Source organism: Rhinolophus ferrumequinum, chromosome 19 (assembly GCF_004115265.2).
Source record: "Rhinolophus ferrumequinum isolate MPI-CBG mRhiFer1 chromosome 19, mRhiFer1_v1.p, whole genome shotgun sequence".
Classification (NCBI taxonomy): Eukaryota; Metazoa; Chordata; class Mammalia; order Chiroptera; family Rhinolophidae; genus Rhinolophus; species Rhinolophus ferrumequinum.
Window position 1 is genome coordinate 16,866,252 of NC_046302.1, and position 23,838 is coordinate 16,890,089.

Below are 23,838 nucleotides of genomic sequence, written 5' to 3' on the forward strand. Positions count from 1 at the left end.
GATGACATGACAGGTTTCTGGACTAGATAATTACTATAAAGATGTGATTCCAAATTACTATGCAAATTTAATGAAATTCCTTTTTGAAACTTTGCAAAATGATTCATTCATGTAGCAAATTCATACCCCTGACAATAGCTAAGAAATTTCTGAAAAATAATAAAAAAGACCAAAAAATTTAAAATTTAAAATTAAGAAAACCGATTATACAATAAAGAATGTTGAGGTAATGCAGATAATAATTTAGAAAAAAAATACTATCAGTTCTCCACCTCATGGCATGCCATACCCAAAATGAATTACAAAGATGTAAATGTAAAAATATGATACAATTATAAAAACATGTAAGTGAATCAAAAAAAAATTTTGCCTTGTTAAAATATTTTCTTAAATTGACATAAAAGATGGACTGATGTCACTAATTACATAAATGTTTAAAAATTCCATAAAACATACCATAATCAAAATTTAAAAAGATAACTAAAAAATAGAATTATACAACTTATGTGAGCACCCAAAAAAAAAAATCAGTAAGACACACACACAATAGAAAAATGGGCAAAAGAGATAAACAGAAAACAAAAAAGTCATATTGAAAATAGTAAGCTTCTCCCTTAAGAAGCTAGAAAAAGTACATATTAAGTCCAAAGTAAAAGGAGGAAATAAAGCAAAGAGGGAAAATCAATAAAATAATAAACAAGCAAAGTTGATCCTTTGGGGGAAGGAAATCAATGAAATTAACAAACCTCAGAAATCACAATCTGCCAATACGAGGGGAAAAAAAGAGAGAAAAAAACCACCACTATAGATTCTAGAATTAAAGAGTATATTATACCAGTCAACTCAACTATTTAAATTAAATGGACCAAGTCCTTAGAAGATGCAAATTACCAAAACTGATGTAAAAGAAAATACAGTATCTGAATGGTCCTACATTTACTAAAGACACTAAATTCTTAAGTCTTTCCACAAAGAACGTTCCAAACCTAGAGGCCTTCATTGGCGAATTCTATAAAACATGTAAAGAAAAAAAACAACACTTTCAGAAAAGATGGAAAGTGGGGATGCTTCCTAACTCATTCTGTAAGGCCAGCATTATGCTGATAGCAAAATCAGACAATTTAAGAAAACTATGAACCAATACCTCTCATGAAGAGACATAAGAATCCTTTACAAAATATTACCACATAGAATCCGGCGATATATAAAAAGGAAAATACATAATGACCAAGTGGGGTTTATCCCAAGAATGTGAAGTTGGTTTCCTACTCAAAAAAGTCAGTGTAGTTCACATTAACAAATTAAAGGATAAAAAAACAAATGATCATTTCAACAGATACACAGAAAAAGTATTTGACAAAATTCAACTCCCACCCATGCCAAAAACTGTCAGCAAACTGGAAACAGAACTTCCTCAATCTATGGTGAACATCTGTAAAAAACTTCCAGCCAAGACTGGAAACATTCCTCTTAAGATCAGAAAAAAGCAATGATGTCCACTATTAACCATTAGTCAACATTGTGCTTAAAATCCTAACCAGTGGAATAAAGCAAGAAAAAAGGAGAAAGATAAAGCACAGAGACTGAAAAGGAAAAAAATAAAACCATTCTTAATTGCAGATGATATGACTGTATTTTAAATTATCCTAGGACACGAATACATAAAATCAGCAGTCACAGGATACAAGGTCAATACACAATAATTAATTCTATTTCTATATGCCAGTGAGGTAAGCAATAAAAAAAAAAATAGAGGTCATAAAGATTGGAAAGGGAGAAGTAAAACTGCCTGTATTTGCACATAACATGCTTATGTAAATAGAAAACTCAATGGAATCTACAAAAAACAACCCTACTGGAACTATTAAGTGAATTTAGTAAGGTCACAGGATGAAAATAATCTAACCATGAACACTGAAAAAACTTTTTTTAAATATTGTTTTCAACAGCCAAGAAACATTAAGTTCCACAAATCTAACAAAAACCATGCAAGATTACTATACTGAATTGAAAAACTACAAAATTCTGCTAAAAGAATAAAAAGACCTAAATTAATGGAGTACATCATATTTAAGGATTTTAATACTCAATATTGTTAAGATGTTCATTCTCCCCAAACTGAACTACAGAACTACTCAATGCAATCTCCAACAAAATTCCAGGAGTCCATCTGTAGAAACTGACAGACTTATTCTAAAATTATATGGAAATGCAAACAAGCTAAAATAAAATATCCTTGAAGAAGAAAAAGTTGGAGACTTATGTTACCTTATTTCAAGACTTGTTATAAAGTCTTAGTAATCAAGACCTTATAGTACAAGTTTATTCAAATATATCAATGAAACAAGGGTCCAAAAATAGACCTACAATTGATTTTTAAGAGAGACTCCAACATAAGTCAGTGGGTAAAGGAAAAGTATTTTCAAAAGATGGTGCTGGAACAACTGGATATACATATGGAAAAAAGGCATTTAGAATATATTTTGGTATAATAATTAGGAAACTGCATTAAATAAGTGTTCTTAGGATAATACTTACATTTTTTATTTTGATGTTTCCCCAATCATCATCCTGTTTTAAAGACATACAAAAAGCATTTCACCACCTTGTACAATCCAAGCCTAATTTAATAATCAACTAATTTTAAGCTAGTTCAAAATAGAATTTTTGGTCAGCGTATTTATAATTACTGTAATTAAAAGTATTTTTTTAAAAAGCACATACAGTCTTAAAGATATTGTCTAACAATGCTTAAACTATGCAAAAAAACACAATCTAAAAGACAGTAAACTTGGCAGCACCAAAAGTACTAAAAAATTTGATTGATGACAACAGAAACTAATTTTTTGCATGTTTGTTTTATGTTTGAAACCAGCAGAGTTAATAACTAGCTTATGTGATAAGAATGAAGAGTAACTTATGAAATAAGGTGTACATAAATAAGGAAATTATATAATTTATCACCCAAATCAGGAGATTCTTGAGAAAGAAAGTGCTATTAAAAATTATACCAGGAGAGTCAACAGGATCACCCGAAGCAAACTAACCCTTAATAATACTTGCCCTGTCCACAAATGTTTCTCAAAGTACTAAATTTCACATCTATGAAGCAATTAACAAATACTTTTACTTCAATATGTTCAATTAAATCAAGATTTTTGTTAATGCCATGATTGGTCCGCAGGTAGTTTGGACTACTGAAGCTAAGCCCTTACCTTCACAGGACAAAGTCAGTTCCATATTACACTTTTCTTTTTGCAGAAGGTACCAGGAACTCAATATGCTTCCCTTTGGTGGGGCCACTAATTATCTCTCTGGACACCCTGCTTCAAGTGGAATAATGTTCAACCCTTGTCAGTTTAAGGGCTTTTACTGATAATCGTAAGTAATTATAACTATATATGCCCCGTCAGAGGACTCACTTATCCAAGGTCAAAAGAGGTGGGAAATGAACCCAGATCTGCTTGACTTCTAAATCATGCTTTTTTGGTGTCTTACAGCATGTTACTTAAAGCTGTCTGATGCTCAGTTTCCTCATTTATAAAATATATAAAATATTTACTTTCATCATTTTTAAAATGCGTACAGTTGAGAATCAAAGAAAATAAAAGCCTGGCACAAAATAAGGATTCAATAAGTGATAGCTATCAGTAGTCCGTTTCATTTAATTTATTCATATTTTTCTATAATTCTCCACAGTACACCACCAGTACAGGCATACCTCATTTTCCTGTACTTTGCTTTACTGCACTTTGCAGATATTGTTTTTCACAAGACCCTCCACTAGCAAAAAGATTACAACTCGCTGAAGTCTCAGATAACGGTTAGTATATTTTAGCAATAAGGAATTTTTTTTTTCCTTAAAGGACACTTTTTTTCTTTTTCTTTTTCGGAGATTTCATTTTTAGTACATAGGAATGCAATGGACTTTTTTTTTTTTTTAATTTTATTGGGGAATATTGGGGAGCAGTGTTTCTCCAGGGCCCATCAGCTCCACGTCGTTGTCCTTCAATCTACATAGTTGTGGAGGGTGCAGCTCAGCTCCAAGTCCAGTCGCCGTTTCCAATCTTTAGTTGCAGGGGGCGCAGCCCACCATCCCATATGGGAATTGAACCAGCAACCTTGCTATTGACAGCTCGAGCTTTAACCAACTGAGCCATCCGGCCACCCCTCTGGCAGCTCAGTGGCAACTCGTTGTCTTCAATCTAGTTGTGTAGGGCGCAGCTCGCTGGCCCATGTGGGAATCGAAACGGCAACCATGTTGTTCAGAGCTCACACTCTAACCAACTGAGCCATCTGGCCGCCCCAGGAATTTTTTAGTTAAAGTATGTACACTGTTCTTTAGACGTACTGGTATTGCTTTCTACCGTGTTTCCCCGAAAATAAGACTTAGCCGGACCATCAGCTCTAATGCGTCTTTTGGAGCAAAGTAATGTAAGACCTGGTGTATTATATTTTATATTATATTATACTATATTATATTATATTATACCCGGTCTTATTTTAATATTATTTTTATATGAAAATAAGACCAGGTATAAGATCAGGTATAATATTAATTTTTGCTCCAAAAGATGCATGAGAGCTGATGGTCCAGCTAGATCTTATTTTTGGGGAAACACGGTACAGTATAGTATAAACGTAACTTTTATATACACTGGGAAACCAAAATATTCGTGTGACTCGCTTTATTGCAATATTCACTTGATTGTGGTGGTTTGGAACCAAACCTGCACTATCTCTGATGTATGCCTGTACACAGCTCAGCACAAATTAGGTTATCAAGTCCACTAAGACTAAAAAGCTCATAGTACAACTTGGAGGGAAAACAATGTTTCTTCGCCAATATCTGTTTTACCCCCTGGATGATGGGGTAGTTAGCTCTTATCTCTAAAGTTACCTACAGCTCTTTAGCATTTCATATCTAACGCTTGAAGAAAATACTTTTTAAAAACTATACTTAAATAGTATTATAAACAATAGTAAAGAAAATACCTTCACATCTTTTTTGTGGCCCTTCCATCAGTGATGCTGGTAAGCCTGGACTTTTAACTGTAGTCAGTATTATCATTCCAAGGGAACTAGAGGAAAATTAAGTTCCCTCTCTTTTTAAACAAAAAAATTTTTTCTCTCTCATCTCCAGATAGGTGTTAGATATTGGTTACTCTTAAGAGAAAGGGGCTTCTTTTTAATAGGTAGGATGCAAGAAAGGCCAAAGGAAAAAATTAACAGTTTTCCAGTATTCCAGAACCGGGGCTTTGGTAATGATGTTGAAATACTTTGAATTTGAACATTTGAAGGTATGCACAAAACTACATTTTGTAGTAGTTTTTTTGTTAAATAAAACAAATCTACCATATTGTTCCATATTTTTAACAGAGATAAAATTTTCCACCCCATACATATTACTAACAAAATACAAACAGACCTCGTAAAGGTCTAAACAAAATAAAATACTTTTAACATACTCTCATAGGGAAAAAAACTCAAATACAAACAAATAGAAGTACCCCACTCCCCTGATCACCAGAGATATTCAATGATAGAGTGCGTTTTAAAATAAAAAAAATTAATGTTTTTATAAGTGTTTTATAATATAGTGAAATGGTTATAATGTTGCTCCTTACAGTAACATGAATAAAAATTTTAATCCCATAGACTATATACTCTCACCAAATAAAAAAACTTCAACTGCCACATTTCCTAGTGTTAATTATTTTCACTAATTATATAATAATAGTACATAATGAAATTTTGGACTAAGTTTTACCTTCAACGTCCCTCCTTTCAACATAACTTTCTGTCTGGCCGGCTGGACTCCAGTCAGTGCAAAAAGCTGAGCCTTGAACACCATTGGAGGTTCATCAGTATTCAATTCTACACCTTCAAATTTCTCCTTTCCCCATTTCACAGTAACTGCCAAAAAAAAAAAAAAAAGCCATAATTTTTCTTTTCATTTACAAAATAACAAGACTTTAGATTTAGACAATCCTTTGGGGACCTATTAGGCTAGTTCTTGAAAGGCAAACTATGTCATTCATCTTCTTATGTTCATAATGCCTACACCTAATCAGGAGTGACTTGAATGCAGTAGGTCCTGAATAAAATTTAACTGGATCTAATCCAACTTCTCATTTGATAAATAAGGAAAATGACATTGAAGAGAAGTTGGATGATTTACTAATGTCAAAAAACTAATTAGTAAATATTGAAGTCTTCTGAATCCTACTCCAATAATCTCTGCAAAATATCACACTGAAATATTTCCCAGAATAAGGTTCACAGACTTCAAAATGGGTTTAAGCAATCATTAAAATCAATACATACTGTTGGGATAGAGAGGAGAAAGACAGTTTTTAGAAAGGCAATATGAGAGGAAAAAAATTCTTGGGAGAATAAAGCATCATTAAAACAGGGAAAGGAATACAGATTCTGGATTATAAGAATTGAAAGGTGTATTTGCTGATCAAGAGGAGGTCAAACATTAAGAAGAATCCAAAGCTATAACTTAAGCACTAAAAAATATAGAAATCCTACTTCACAGCCATTCAAATGGCTATTACAAAAAAAGGAAAAAGGAATATAACAAATGTTGGCAAGGATGTGGAGAAATTGGAACCCTTGCGCATTGCTAATGGGAATATAAAATGGTTCAGCCATTTTGATGTTGCTCAAAAAGGTATGGCAGTTGCTCAAAAAATTAAATATAGAATTACTACATGATCCAGCAATTCTACTTCTAGGTATACACCCAAAACTATGGAAAGCAGGAACTCAAACTGATAATTATATATTCATGTCATAGCTGCATTATTCACAATAGCCTAAAGATGGGAACAACCCAAGTGTTCATCAATAGATGAATGAGTAAACAAAATGTGGAATATATACACAATGGATATTATCCAGCCTCAAAAAGTAATGAAATTCTTGCACACGCGACAACGTAGATGAACCTTGAACACATGCTAAGCAAAATAAGCGAGATACAAAAGGACAAATACTGTTTGATTCCACTTATTTGAAGCACCTAGAATAGTCAAATTCATAGAGGCAGAGAGTAGAATGATGGTTACCAGGAAGCTGGGGGGAAGTGAATATGGGAGTTATTGTTCAATGGAAACAGGATTTCAGTTTAGAAACATGAAAAAGTTTGGGAGGTGGATAGTGATGATGGTTGCACAATGTAAATTACTAAATGCCAAAACTGTACACTTAAAAATGGTTAAAATAGTACATTTTATGCTGCATATACTTTACCATATAAAAAAATTTCAATCAGCCAATAAAAAATTTTCAATCAATCTCCTAAAACAGCTGATTTTTGAAATATGTATAAATAAAACTTAAGGATATATAAGGTGTGATCAAATAATACAGTGAATGATTAAATTAAAAAATTTATTATAGTAAAAGGCACCCTGCCATTAATCCCCCTCAAAATACTCCCCTTTGCTTCAAACACACTTATCCCATCGTTCCCGCCACTTTGTGAAGCAGTTCTGGAAGTCCTCTTTTGTGAGTGTCTTCAGTTGCGCTCTCATGGCTGCCTTGATGTCCTGAATCGATTATAAACGTTTTCCTTTCATGATCATTATGACTGAGGAAGAGCCAGAAGTTGCACAGTGCCAGCTTCAGCGAACAAGGTAGATGAGGACACACTGTAATATTTTTGACAGAAACTGCCGTACCAGAAGCAATGTGTGACACAGAGCGTTGTCATGATGGAAGATGAACTAAAGACACTCACGAATGAGGACTTCCAGAACTGCTTCAGAAAGTGGCAAGAATGACAGCATAAGTGTGTTCAAAACAATGGGGAGTGCTTTGAGGGGAATTAATGGCAATGTGTCTTTTACTGTAATAAATTTTTTATTTAAACATTCACCATATCTTTTGATCACACCTCATACATAGTTTGTTTCCACTAAAAACTATATACTTACTCAAAATGAGAATTCCACAACTAACAGCTGCCTGATTTCCAACTACTAAAATCAGAATATGAAAATTGCACCCTGACTCCAAATCCCAATTCTTTCATCAGTTTAATTAATATACGCAGCAATCATTCAACAAGCCCAGTAACAAGCATTAAGGAGACTCTGAACTTAGTCTAATAAGGAAAAAACGGGGCAAAAAGGTTAAAACAACAATACAACATAAATATTATAAATACTACAGGAGCACAGAAGAATGCTTCATGAGTAAGGAAGGATTCACTGGAGGAAGTGATAACTCTGAGTTGAGTCTGAAAGAAAAATTAGGTGTTAGCCAGAGAATAAGAATAAAAGCATTCCTAGAAAAACATTCAAAAACAATATGAATAAAGCAATACAGGGTGTTCTGAGATATAAGTAATTCCCAGAGTGAAGGGGAAGCAGATGAAACTGGAAGAGGCCAAGGATCAAGTCAAGGAAGATAACATGTCACGCAAAACACACAAGCTTTATGTTATGGGAAATGTGCAACCCCGAAAGGTTTTCATAAAGGCTCCTCTGGTCTGGTTTGAACATTAGATCACTCTAGCAGCAGCAGAGAAAATGGATTTGAAGAGTACACAACTGTAATCTAGATAAGCTAGAAATATATAACAAATATAATAGTACAAGCAAAGAGAGAGGACTAAACCTAAACAGTATTAGAAATAATGATGAGGAACCTAACTGAAATGTATTTAGCTGTATTATCATGGGCAAGTTATTTAAACTTTTTGCTTACCCATAAAGGACAATTAGACCAGTATCACAGAATTATGTTGAAGACTAAAACAAAGCAACATGTATAAAAACACTACCTTTGTGCCAGGCACACAGGTGTTCATTCAACTTTATGGCACTTACTTTAACCATATAAGAATCTGGATATTTAATTTTCTACTAAAACTTATGAAACACTGCTTAAAATATTCTTGCGTAAATATAGGCCTTTTTACAGAATGTGAAAATACAGATTCTCAATATAGAGAAGTCAAAGGAAGAAATCTTAGAAATCTACTTCAATTCCCTCATTTTGGAAATTAGGAAAAGACTCGATTAAATATTTAAGATGAAACTCAACTTTTAAGATAGAAAGTTTGGTGAGTATAGGCATTTTTTGAGGGGAACAAAGACGGGTTGGTTTTTTGTATGTGAGTCTGTGTGTTTAAATATTAGCGTACACTGGGTTTTTTCACCATTAATTAATGCCCCTCAATTCTATATCGCATAAATGGAATATTTCCAGTACCTTTCTATTGTTAATTATTGTATAATTAGCCTACTGTTAATAATTATAGAAAGAAGTTGAGCAATCATTATGAAAGCATTCAAGATTCTAGAAGACCAAGAATCCACCTGGAGATTAAACATTAGTCTTTTGTTTCCTATCATTCTTCTAAAATGCTTAATCTTCACTAAAGGAATGGTAGACAGGAATGGCCATGGAGTCACACATCCACAGCCAAAGAGAGCCATCACATACATTTTAGGTGCCATTTTGAATCAGACTAGGAAACAGCAAGGTCGATTAACTAAAAATGGGACCTCTGGACAATACCTTGGGCTACCATCGCACACAAAAAAGAAAAGACCTCTGTCAATCAAAAGGTTTCCTTTCAATCAAAAGGAAACCATGCCGAGGATATCTGTATTCATATACCTCTCAAAGCTATCACTGTGCTTCGGACGTAGAAACCCAAGACAATGTCTGATGACAGGAAAACGAAGCAAAAAAATAAGTTCGCAATCTGCCTCGAGATAACACAGAAATTGGTACAAAAGAGGGGACTGAACCAAAGGCAGCAGGAGTAAGCGAAGGGAAGTAATTACCGGAAAGCCGGTGGATACAGGCTCGTCTTACACATCCCTGCATCCCTCCCTTACTTCAGGCTTCCCTCCGGGCCTCTCCCTTCCACAACTATCCCTCCAGCCTGCTCCCCGAAGCCCCAGGACACACCCTCACCTTTCCAGGCACACTAGGACAGCGACAGAAACTATTCTGCAGTGTCACCACTCCCAGGGGCCGACGCTCGCTGCCTCCCCCTCTCCACTCATTTTCCCACCCCACCCACCCGGCGACCCAGGCGAGGCAGCACTCTGACGTTGCTGGCCTCGGAACTGGCAAGGAGAGAAAGGGGACAGGGTCAATTCCACGCCGCAGTCACCCACGCCTCCCCGCCCCGCGCTCCGACGGGCGCCCGCCCCGCAGGCCAGGCCTACTCAGCCTACTCAGAGGCCTAGTGCCGGGCAAGACTGCGGGGCGCAAGGCGAGAAGGGAGCTCACCGGAGTAGAGCGGCATGGCGGGCGACAGGGGAGGCGACGGCGCAGGAAGGCTTGGCCCCTGGCAAGGGCGGCGAAGGGAAAGGGACACGACGAAGCTGTGGCAGCAGCCGAGGCGGAGGCGCGGTAGTGGCGGCAGGTCGAGAGCGACGAGAACCTCATTCAAACCGGCCACTGGCGATGACGCAGCAACACGCAGCAACACGCAGCTCGCCGGCGGAGCCCCAGGGCGACTACAGGGAGGAGGCGCGGAGCGGCGAGGCGGGGCCTGGAGGGTGGAGAGACCAGGGCGGCGCAGGGAAGGCAGGATGGGCGGGGGCGCGCTAGACCGCCGGCGCGGCGCGTGGGCGCTCGGCCCCTCCGCCGGTACAGGTGCGCGCCTGCGCACTGCCCGTGGCCGCCCGCGCCCCCGAGCGGCGCTAGGCTGGCTCCTCCTCGCCTCGCCGCAGGTGCCATGGGAACCTGGTGTTCCTCTGGCCGTCTGGTTTTAAAATGTCTTTTCGCCGTTTTTCGAAACGGTGGGTCAGTAGAAGCCGGGTTTTTTTTCCTTGTTAACGTAGCCAGTGGAAAAGCTGAGAGAGCCCTTGCTGCACCCCTCATCTCGGTCGGCCGGCTTAGTAATCAAAATGCGTGTAGCCCTCCCTTTTAGGATTTTTGTAACAAAAATAAATGTGACCAAGTTTGTTTTCAGCATACCCCCCACTTTGGTGCAACTAACGTCTAGCCTCTGAGGGAGCTGGAGATCTGAATTTAAGACAGATGGAGCACAGGGAGGATGTGATGAAAGAAATTTTACATAGCTGGTCTTCCTAAATGTCAGTGAGAGTTGTAGACTATAGCAATCTTACTACACATAACATACGTTGCAAAGCCTTGGTCTACGTGTGTCTAGTGCATAGAATCTTCTGCTTAAGGATGACTTCTTTAAATAATGAATACATATTGGTAATATCTTAACCCGCATGCTAATAAGTAAAGTCTGTAAAACTGTGGTCAAATATCAGAAAGTGAACTATCTGCAGTGTATTGCTTAGAATGCCCCCTCCTCATCTGGGCAAAAAATCGTATCCAACTTTAAAGTCAGCATTTAATGCTCTTTCATATACATGTAAAGCCTACTCCTACAATTATTTTTCTTTAAAGTAGCATTACATTGTAGCTGTTGGCTCATCCTTTTCAATAAGTATATATTGAAATATACAAGATACTCAATATAGAAGTATCTTGAGTATCTATATTGAGAACAAGATAGTATAGAAGCTGTGGATTCAAAGATGGAATCAAACAAAGGTCTGGGCCCTCATAAGAGGGAGAATCTACCAGGAATATTGAAATATGCACACATTAACTACATGTCTCTCTGAATTAGAGCCCTTGGCTGTAAACAACAGAAACCGGAGAAGGAATTGATTGGTTGAATATAGGGTAAGCTAACAGAATCAATAAGAAAACCAAACCGAGCACAGATAATGGATAGGAACCAAGAGATACAGCAGCAGGGAACCATAGGCAAGATCATGCCACAGGAACAGTCTAGCCACTGCTGTCACCAGCTCCATGAGTAATTTCTAATTGTGTCGACCTCACTCCTGTAAGATTCCGTGTCTTGAGCAAGAATATATACTTGACCAATGTGTGTGGCTCTGCCTTCCACACAGACACGTTGGGGTACATGGCACAGGTTGCCCAAAATGAAGAACTGTGTTTTTGTTCCCCATTGCTGCTCTAACAAATTACCACAAATTTAGTAGCCTAAAACAACACAAATTTATCATCTTACAGTTCTGGCAAATGGAAGTCCAAGAATAGTCTTAACCTTAGGGTGTTAGCAAGACTACACTCTTTCTGGAGGCTCCCTGGCTAATTCCTACCTTTTCCACATCCTAGAGGCTGCTGGCACTCCTTGTCACATGGCCCCATTCTAGCAATGGCACTACTCCAACCTCTGCTTCTGTCCTCATGGTTCCTGCTCTGACTCAGATCCTCTGCCTGCCTCTTGTGATTACATTGGCCCCACCTCAATAATCCAGGCTAATCTTCTCCCCTAAAAATCACTAACTTGATAATATCTGCTAAAACCTTTGCATAGAAGATAACATATTCACAGGTTTAAGAGATTAGAACATGGACATCTTTGGGGGAGCATTGTTCTTATACAGGATTTAAAAAAAAAAAAACACCTGCAAATAGTACACTGTCTTACAGTATCTATAATTCTAATATTTCTGTGTCTTTTTCCCTCTACCAAATTATAACCTCTTGGAGAGGAAAAAGCCCAGCCTTAAGTAATTTGGGAATAATTTGGGAATCTATATGTAGATTCCCAAAATGGTGAGAAGTGTGCTGAAAACAAACTTAGTCACATTTATTTTTGTTACAAAAATCCTGACAAGGAGGGCTAGCCATTTTCATTACTAAGCAGGCAGACTGATTTGAGGGATGGAGCAAGGCCTCTCTCAGCTTTTCTACTGGCTACGTTAACAATCTATATATAGATTCCCAAATTATATATGATAACCAAATTAATTATATGAATGCTATGCTGCTATAATAAAGAGGACTCAAAACTCAATTGGTAGCAGGTTATGGAGGAGTGGGGGGAGAGAAATGGCTCTGCTTCATGAGGTTGTTCAAAGGCCAACATTCCACCCTTGAAGTTCCTCTGTTTTCCCTTAAAGCAATGCTTCTCAAGTTTAATGTGAATCACTCGGGAATTTGTTAAAATGCAGATTCTCAATCAGTAGGTCTAGGATGACATCTAAGATACTAACAAGCTCTCGGGAAATCACCCTTTTGAGCAGCAAGGCATTAAGGGATTTGGTTGAAGACACATGGCAGGAATATCTGGGTTTCAGCCCACAAGAAGAAGAAATAGAAGGGGAAACATTACAGGGCAGCAATTTCCTTTTAAGAAGAGCATTCCTCTTCTTAAGCACAAATCACTTCCATTCACATTTCATTGGTAAAAACATGACCTGGCCTAGCTGCACGGAAGTCTGGGAAATGTCTCTAACAGGGCAGATGTATCCAAACTTAAACTCTATTGTTACGCAAGAGAGAGGTGGGTTTTGGTGGAAACCTAGACATCTATGTCAGCAAATGTTAGATTCTTTTGTAAGTAATGTTCAAGCTTTAAAGTTTTCCGTCAACAAGTGATAAAACTCCTGATTGTTTAATTTTCTCACCCTTGAAGGGAAAATTATAATATCTGTCCCTGGATGTTCTCAATGTTCTAAGATTTAAATAGCTGGTTGGGTACATATATGTCAGGAAAAAAAATGACCAAATAGAGCAGATCTAGAACAGAACAAATACCAGGAGCACTCGTATGTTTACACATCTACCTTCTAGGCTAAGTTCAATTCCAGAAGTTTTAATTAATGAACCCAAAACAGAAGAAGTAAATGATCTGTAATCTTCACCTTCAAAAATTTTCTTTCAGAAACAAAACTCTCCACAACTGGCCACAAATAAACTGTTCTCACCCAATATTTCCATACCTACACTACCTTCTGCATCAATTAAATTCAATGATACTTGAATATTCTGTGCTTTCTTGCCTTCCATTTTTCTCTCTCATTCCTACCTTAGAATCAAGTTCTCCCCATTTACTCTTCACTTATTTCACATCTCACCTCCATGATACATTTCTAAACCTTACAAACTACAAAGTTTTCTGTCTCTTTAAGCAATTGCTTTTTTGCATCACTCATTTAACATTTAATATTTACTGTCTTTTTTACATATGTGTATAGCAGATGTAGTTTATGTTTCCATCTAGACTATGAAAACTTCTTTGCACCTCCTTCAGAAATATTTGATGGTTAATTCAATTCTAGAACTCAGGATAATATCGTACTTGGAAGCACTTTAATAATTTTAATTAGATCACTGCCTGTGTATTAACAGCTTCATATCTGGATAGCAACTACATCTTGTTCATTTCTCTATCTTCTAGGCCTGAACAGATGCAGGACAGAGTAGGCATCCTATATATTTGCTGAGAAATGAATTACAGGTGTTGGTGATAGGAATTCAGAAAAGAAAAAGAAATTGAAGCAAGTGGGAAGCAGTTGGTGCAGGAGGGTTCTGGAGAGACAGAAAAAGCAAACCCTCATAGTAATCAAATGCATTAATTCAGCAATCATTTATTAATTGTCTATTCATGGACCCTGCGTTGCAGAAACTCATAGTCTATCAGAAAATGTAGGAAAAAATTATTTAGATAAGTAATAATTATGCCTGTGAAGAATAGGAAGGACACTAGCTAGAATAGAGCAGAGGTCATATCTGCAGGGCTGTGGCGATAGATAATGTAGAATGGGTCATATGGGGCATGATTGTAGGGAGCCTGAACACCAGGATAAAAAGTTTACTTTCACTTGAATGAAGTTTTCTAACTTCTTAAAGTCACTAGTCATCACAAACAGGAAAACTAATACTGAAATTTCCATGTGCTACACTTTTCCTGATGATCTCTCGTTCCAAACATCTAACCTAAGTCAAAAATTCTTCTATAGGATCCCTGCGAGACAAGGCAAAAAGGCCACTTTAATGTTCTCTGCTTTTAAAATTATTAAAGTGATACACGTACAAGGTTTAAAATTCAAACAGTGACAGGAAAACATTGAAAGACAAATAAAAGTTTCTCTCTCCTCACCTCTAACAACACTTCTCACTGGCAACTGACTTTCACCTTTTGCAATTTTAGGGCTCCTTGTGCTCACCTCCCTAATTCTACATGATGTTCGTATAACACTATTTGTTAATTAATCTAGTTTACACAATGTCTATTGAATCCCCCTTGTAAAATATAGCTCATGATAAGAGGATATAGCTCATTATGAGATACCTACTTATTCTTCCCCTTCTTCCTCCTTCTCCTAACTTTTAAAATAATAAGTTTTAGTTCTTTTATTGGTTACTTTAACTTTTTTAACACACTTAAACCTCCATTTTTTTGTTCCATGAGACCTTAGACTGTTTCTTGACTGCAACTATATAAGATAAAGAACGTAGAGCGTCTAGCTTTCCCTTCCCCTTTTTCTCTCCCCTTTCACATTCCAATTATCTTTCAGCTATACCAACACTCTTCAAATAGCGAGAGATTATCAGTAACAGAAACGATGAATGTTATCGCATCGACAAGCAATAGACAAAAATTAGGGTACCTCCAGAAGGCTAGGAAATCTGAATGATATGATGGTAATGACAGTCTGCTCAAGACAATGCTGCTCAGATGAATGAATTTTCATCATGTTATTAATATCAACTACATTAATAATCCTTTTACTGTTCACTAAACTATACCATTTTCACTATCACTATACTCATATAGGTGACGAACTGTCTTATTTAAGTACTGTACAACTTTAATATATTTTTTTCAGTAAGTTTCTAAGAATGATGAACTCCTTTATCCTATATTTGGCTGCAAATATCTTTATTTTAATATTATTCCTGATGATAGCTTAGCTGAGTTGGGATTAGTAAATTAACAGTAATTTTCCCTTAGTACGTTAAAGATATTCTTTCACTGTCTTCTATCCTCTAGTATTGCTGATAAGACTTTATTTTTTAGTTTCATTTTTCTTACTTGTAGGTAATGTTTTTTCTCTCTGGTAACTCTTAAAATTTTCTCTTGTTCTTAATATTATGCAGTTTCATTTTGCTGTATCTGGGTGTGTATTTATTTTAATGTATCCTTTCCAGTACTATGGGTAAACTTTTGAACTAAGGACTTACATTTGTTAATATTGCCTAATGTCTCTTTTGGAGTTACAATTGGATTTTTGTTGAACATTCTCCACCCTTCATTTCTCTTATCAGGTCTTTCACATTTTTTTTTTTGAATTTTTTAAATTAAATTTATTGGGGTGACAATGATTAGTAAAATTATATAGGTTTCAAGTGTACAGTTCTATAATACATCATCTATATATAACATTATGTAGTCACCACACAGAATCAGTTATCTTTCCATCACCATATATATATTTGACCCCCTTTACCTTCATCTACCACCTCCCTCCCCACTTATCCTCTGGTAACCACTAAACTATTGTCTGTGTCCATGACTTTTTGTTTCTTTATTCCTTTGTCTTGCTCCTTTGTTGCTTTCAGTTTTATATCCCACATATCAGTGAAATCATATGGTTCTCGACTTTTTCTGTTGGACTTATTTTGCTTCGCATAATAATCTCAAGATCCATCCGTGTTATCTCAAATGGCACTATTTCATCTTTTCTTATGGCAAAATAGTATTCCATTGTGTACATATACCACAACTTCTTTATCCAATCATCTAATCAAAGGACACTTCGGTTTTTTCCATGTCTTGGACACCATAAATAATGCTGCAATGAACATCAGAGTACGCATATCTTTATGGATAAATGTTTTCAGATTTTTTTGGATAAATACCCAGGAGAGTGGTCTTTCATATTTTTAAAATCTCTTTATCTCTCTGTGGTAAATTATGTTTGAATTCTTAGTATTATCTTCTGCATCTTTTCTTCTCTCTTCAATTGTGTCCAGTATACAGTTTTCCCCACCTATTCTTTTATATTTTAATAACTTTATTTTGCATTTCCAAGATTGCTTATTGGTTCTTTTTGACAATTTTTTTGTTTTAACTTTATAATATTTGCCTGTTTTGTTTTTGCAATTTATTGATCTTTTTAAAGAAGATACGATTCCTTCATTCATACTAATTTTTGTTGTTGTTATTACTACTTTATAACGTTATTTTGAAATAATATCAAATTTACAGTAAATTTGCAAGAATAATATAAAGAACTCTGATTCACCAATTATTAACATTTTGCCACATTGCTTTAGCTAGCTAGCTATCATCTAAATGCACTCTCATGATTTTTTCTGAATTATATGAAAATAAGTTGCAGATATGATGTCCCTTTAGACCTAAATACTTCAGTGTGAATTCCTAAGATAAAGGACATTCACTTATAACCATAGGACAATAATCAAAGTCAGGATATTCAACAGTAATACAATAATACTATTACCTAATCTATAGACCTTAATCAAATTATGCAAAATGTCCTTTCTAACAATTTTTTTCTAGTCCGGGATCCAATTCAGGATCACTCATTGCAGATAGTGTTATGCTCTTTAATCTTTTCAAATCTCGAACAATTCCTCAGCCTAAATATAAAGATTTTTAGAGAGTTTTACATAAAAGTAAATACATCTAGAATAAAATCATAATGCCAGATGTGTAAAGGATAGTACAATGAAAATCTACATTAGTTTCCAGATTTAATAAAAATTCAAAATTTTCCTAATTGCCTCATCTGTTTTTTTCCCTCTTTCTTTCTTTGCTGAAGAGCCTCTTTAATCATCTTTAAAAATGTATGAATCATTTTCTCAGATGAGGTCTGACAATTAAGTTCATGAACTTGCCACCATGCACTTACATTGGCAGCACTGTACAAACAGCTCAGTAAGGTTTCATAACCTTGGTATATCAGTGTCTCACAACTGTGTTTGTGTTGACGTGTGGCGGTGTCTTGCTGAGTGGTGTTCATTATTATTGTTGCGTGTTTTTGTGTGCTGTTGGGAGAATGTCTGAGCTTGAAGTAGAGCAACGAACAAAAACACTAAATTCCTTGTTAAACTTGGTAAGAGTGGAAGTGAAATCAGGGACATGTTAGTCCAAGTTTATGGGGATAATGCCATGAAGAAAACGGCAGTGTTCAAATGGACTAAACGTTTTGCTGAGGGGAGGGAACGTATTGCTGATGAAGAGAGGTCAAGGCAGCCAGTAACAAGCAGAACTGACAAAAATATTGCAAAAATTCGTTGAATTATGTGTCAAAATCATCAGCTGACTGTGAGAAGCATAGCAAACCAAGTAAACATCGATAGAGAAACAGGAAAATCTTTACTGAAAATCTTGGCATGAGAGAGGTGTGTGCAAAAATGGTCCCGTAGAAGCTCACTGATGAACAAAAGCAAGGAAAGTCAAAGTTTGCCAAGACCTTTGGGAAAGGCAAAATGATATTTTGGGCCATGTTATCACTGATGATGAAACATGGGTGTACCAATTCAACCCTGAAACAAAGCATCAAAGTGCACAATGGAAGTCAGCCAATTCTCCACGACCAAAAAAGTTCTGTCAGTCCAAATCAAGAGCCAAAATGATGTTGCTAAACTTTTTTGATATCAGCGGGTTTATTCATTATGAATTTGTACTAACTGGCCAAACAGTTAACGAATTTTACTATTTGGAAGTGCTGAAAAGGCTGCGTGAAAAAGTTAGAGGACCTGAACTTTTTTCTAACAATTCATGGCTCTTGCATCACGACAATGCACCGGCTCACATGGCACTGTCTGTGAGGGAATTTTTAGCCAGTAAACAAATAACTGTTTTGGAACATCCTCCCTACTCACCTGATCTGGCCCCCAGTGACTTCTTTCTTTACCCAAAGATAAAGGAAATAATGAAAGGAAGACATTTTGATGACATTCAGGACATCAAGGGTAATACGACAACAGCTCTCTGATGGCCATTCCAGAAAAGGAGTTGCAAAATTGCTTTGAAGGATGGACTGAGTGCTGCCATCGGTACATAGTTTCCCAAGGGGAGTACTCCGAAGGTAACTGTAGTGATATTTAGCAATGAAGTATGTAGCACTTTTTCTAGAATGAGTTCATGAACTTAATTGTCAGTCCTCATATAACCACAATGCTATCATTGAACCTAACAAAATAACAATAATTTCTTGGAGTCACCTAATATGGAGACTATAATCAGACTTTCATAATTGTGTTTAAAATGTTTTTCATCGCCGCTTTTTTTTTTTTTTTTTTGTCTGTTTTGTATTTTTCTAGAATCAGGATACAAATGAGAACTATATACTACATTGGGTAGTTAAGCCAAATAAGTCTTTTAAAATAAAGCAGCTCCCTCGTTCCCTTTCCTCCCTTTATTTTCATGCCATTGACTTTTAGAAAAGCGGGGTAACCTGTTCCACATTATAAAATGTCCTGTATTCTGGAATTGTTGGTTTTCTTTTTTACAGCACCATTTAAATAGTTTCCCTGTAGCCCCCAATTTTCTTGTAAGAGAAATTAGCTCATGCAATTATGGAGGCTGAGAAGTCCCAAGATTTTCAATCAGCAAGTTGGAGACCCAGGAGAGCTGATGACATAATTTCCTGTCCCAAAGTTGGCAGGATGTGACCAAGAACAGCTGGTGTTTCAATCGAGTCTGAAGACAAGAAAAGACTAATGTCCCAGCTCATGCAGTCCGGCAGGAGGAGTTCGCTCTTACTCAGCCTTTTTGTTTTATTGATGCCTTTAGTTGATTGTGTTAGGCTCACTCCCATTAGAGAGGGCAACCTATTTTGCTCAGTCTATTGATTCAAATGTTAATCTCATGCAGAAACATTCTCACAGAATAATAATGTTCAGCCAATTTTCTGGGCATCCTGGTGCCCAGTTAAGTTGACACATAAAATTAATCATCGCAATAGGTATATCAAAAATCATGACGCCACTTAATTAGAAGAAACACCTTCATTGACAGTCAAAACAGAACACAATAGCAGAAGGAAGTTCCTCCCACCTCATCCCTCAAAATTGGGATGCTGAAAAAAGAAGAAAGGAAAATGGACGTTGGATGACAAAACCATAAATGACCCCTATAATGAGTCTTTGGCCTTGCCATCGAAAAAGACTAAAATTACCTAAAAACTTCACCAACACTATGTACAAAAGCATGTAAAATTGGTCAAAAACATGTTGCATTCAGAGATATTGATGTGAGGCAAGTCTAACAGTACCATTACTATGGAATGAGCCAGAAGACATCCTTCAATCACTTTCCCACTTCAACCTCAGTTCCTGCTGCTTCAATTATGTAAACAAATTTGAAGTATGAGATTCCTGGTACTATAGCAATAAGCAAACTATTATGATAAGGTTTAACTCAATAATAATTATTTATTAAATCATTTAAAATTGGTGCCCATGCATATTTACTTATATTAACATTTTTAAGTTTTAAGCTATACAGATCAACTTGATTGTTAAATGTGAAAAGATAGCTACTTTTCTGAAATTGACATTTGCTTTCACAGCTCTTACACTGAGATGGAGGCCATTTACTTAGTTCTGGAAAATAATTCAGGAGACTATGGAAGAAACATTTCATTATCCCAGTACAGAAATGTCTATGTTTCTCTAGACTAGTTTGAAATGAAAGGCTGAGATTCTTGTAAACTTCCAAGATGCCAGTATCCTCAAGAAACAAAATGTAAGCTATGTTTATTTCATTCATTTTTTTCTCTTTCAAACACCGACAGACATCCTAAAGTTCATTTTATTGAGTGTGCACTTAAAAGTATAAAATTTCACTTTATTCTCTTTAACAAATCTACAATGAGATAAATGAGTTGCATATCATGTAATTTGGAGCAAGATTTTTTGGAACTCTGAAGCAGAAAATTAAAGTGGAGAACTGGGTGGCAGTAAAAGAAATATTAGTTTAAAATCATGTGCTCTTAAACGATTTCTTAGTGTGACAGAATGCTCTGTCAAAAAATAGTGGTGCTCTCGTTTTCATACTACCAACTCCCCCTGGGAACCAGAGCAACAAAACCAGAAATTTCTCTCCTGGAAACCTACACACATTTTAACAAAGATTAGTACTAAGCAGTGTCTTTGGGAGGGAAACATGAGGAAAATATGTAGACATTTCCCAAAGAAAAACAGACTCTTTTAATCACATATATTTTCATTCGCAATTTACACTTTTGGGGGCAGGGGGAAGGGAAGGGGAACAGGACTTTATTGGGGAACAGTGTGTATTCCCAGGACTTTTTTCCAAGTCAAGTTGTCCTTTCAGTCTTAGTTGTGGAGGGTGCAGCTCAGCTCCAGGTCCAGTTGCCATTGCTAGTTGCAGGGGGCGCAGCCCACCATCCCTTGCGGGAGTCTAACCCGCAACCTTGTGGCTGAGAGGACGCACTCCAACCAACTGAGCCATCTGGGAGCTCAGCGGCAGCTCAACTCAAGGTGCTGTGTTCAATCTTAGTTGGGGGGGTTTGGGGGGATGGGGGCGGGGGGAGGCAGAGCCCACCATCCCTTGCGGGAGTCGAGGCGTGGAACTGGCAACCTTGTGGTTGAGAGCCCACTGTCCCATGTGGTAATCCAAACGGCAGCCTTCGGTGTTAGGAGAACAGAGCTCCAACCGCCTGAGCCACCAGGTCAGCCCCCGAATTTACTTTTGATCTTCACATTCAGATTTCTTTCATTCCATAGACAATTTCATCGTGTTTATGCTAAAATTTCTTATAGTAATTATCCCCATATGTTATTTACCAAATCTATTTTATGGTTTTTATTCAGTTTTTTTTAAATATAAAATTTGCCAAAATTTCCTGGTTTTTCCCATAGACAACCAGAGCAACTAGCAGTTATGAGAAACATTTGTTGCCTCTTGCTTTGTTTGGAAAAAGACCCTGATTTTTCCTGCGCAAACCAACTCTTCCTCCTCTTTCAGTGAAAGTGAATTTTGTGGTTCTGACCTCACGTGACTCTGGTGTAACCAATCAGAACACTGCTTCCCTCCGCCCACAGTGATAATTTCAAGGACAAACATGTGACTCAAGCAATGAGAGGATTTCCCCAGTTCGGAATAATTAGACTTTTGGCTAAAATTGCTATACCTCAAGATAATAACCCTGGTGCTTCAGTGACATGAGAAGACTGTGTGAGGAGGCCAACCCAGAGGAGAAAACAGAGACACCAGGATCTTGACGTCACTTGATCCCCTGGATTCGTGCTCATCCAACTTTCTCCTAAACTTTTATTTATTTATTTATTTATTTATTTATTTATTTATTTATTTATTTATTTATTTATTTTAAGGAGAGCGCAGCTCACAGTGGCCTTTGCGGGAATCACACCAGCAATCTTGGTATTATCAGCACCACATTCTAACCAACTGAGCTAACTGGCCATCTTCTCTCCTAAACTTTTTAATTACGAGATATGATCAAAAGATAGGGTGAATGTTTAAATTAAAAAATTACAGTAAAAGACACACTGAGATTAATCCCACTTAAAATACTCCCCCTCACTTCAAAAAGACTTATCCCATCAATCTTGCCACTTTCTAGAGCAGTTCTGGAAGTCCTCTTTCATGATTGTCTTTACTTCATCCTCCATCATGACAACGCTCTGTGTCACACACTGCTTCTGGTACAACAATTTCTGTCAAATAAAAACATTGCAGTGTTTCCTCATCCACCTTATTCACTGGATCTGGCACCGTGCGACTTCTGGCTCTTCTCCAAAGTCAAAATGATTCAGGACATCAAGGCAGCCACAACAGCGCAACTAAAGACACTCACAAAAGAGGACTTCCAGAACTGCTTCAGAAAGTGGCAAGAATGGTGGGATAAGTGTGTTCGAAGTGAGAGGGAGTATTCTGAGGGGGATTATGACAATGTGTCTTTTACTGTATTACATTTTTAAAAATTTAAACATTCACTGTATTTTTTGATCACACTCCGTACAGTCAATAAATTTCCTCTTCTTTAATCAGTTTGGGTTGGGTTTCTACTTGCAGCCAAAAGATTCCTTATACAAATGCATAGGTTGTAAAAATGATATTCTAACATGAATTTCTTTACATTATTTTCCCCACACGTTTAAATGTTTTCTGTAATCACATTTTATGATAAATGATAACATATACTCTAGATTATTAAAAAGCACATCATTTTAATAACTCAGTTTTGGAAACAAAGCTATATATGATAGAAGAAGCATTCAGTTATGAGTTGGGAGACCTGGGTTCTATCCTTTTTGTGTCTAATTATAATTTGGAACATGAACATGTTACAATTTCCTCCTTGAGTATTGACACAATACATAGCTTGAGTTGGATCTCTAAGGTCACTTCCAACATTAAAATGCTATGAAATATAGGTTGCAGAGTAAAAAGCGGAAACGATTACACTACATAATAGGAAATAGAGAAGAAAAATTAAACTACTTTATTTCAGTAAAACCTGTGTGTTTATTTGAGGTGCACATGTATAAAAACTATGATTTGTTGGCCAATGAAAAATAAAATAATTGTGGTAGGATGCATTATTTTCCCCTAATTTTTCCTGTCCTTGTCTATCAGGTTATTATGTATTCTCACTTCCTTAATGTTAGGCTTGGCCTTATGACTTGCTTTGGCCATGAGATGTGAATGGAAATGACATGTATTGTGTCTGGGCAGAAGTGTCAAGAGTTAACTCCATGTTCTCTTTTCCTTGGCCATGATTATCAGTGGTATTCCAGACAGAGATCACTCCATCATCTGAGGTCCCAGAGTGAATAGGACACGGAACAAAGTTGCAGCTGACCCATAATGGACATGTAGTGTGAGGGAGAAATAAACCTTTGTTTTTGTAAGCCACTGAGATTTAGGGCATTGTTTGATACCACAACATAATCTAGCCTCTACTAATACTGTAAAGGTGACCAAGCAAAACTGTAGTGAGGTGGTTATGCAGACCCTAAAGATTATAAACCACATTCATAAAGGCTTGATTT

General features: G+C 36.7%; 1 protein-coding gene across 1 annotated transcript in view; it reads right to left on the minus strand.

Moving 5' to 3' along the window:
- The window catches only part of USP14 (ubiquitin specific peptidase 14), a 30,953-nt gene extending 20,388 nt beyond the window's left edge, over positions 1–10,565 (minus strand). Inside the window, exons 1-3 of the mRNA XM_033087705.1 lie at positions 10,264–10,565; positions 5,771–5,916; positions 2,539–2,571 (exon numbers count right to left, since the gene is read on the minus strand). Coding sequence (XP_032943596.1) covers positions 2,539–2,571; positions 5,771–5,916; positions 10,264–10,279 — 195 coding nt within the window. The 5' untranslated portion in view covers positions 10,280–10,565. The remainder of the gene's footprint in view (positions 1–2,538; positions 2,572–5,770; positions 5,917–10,263) is intronic.
- Positions 10,566–23,838: the final 13,273 nt, after the last annotated feature.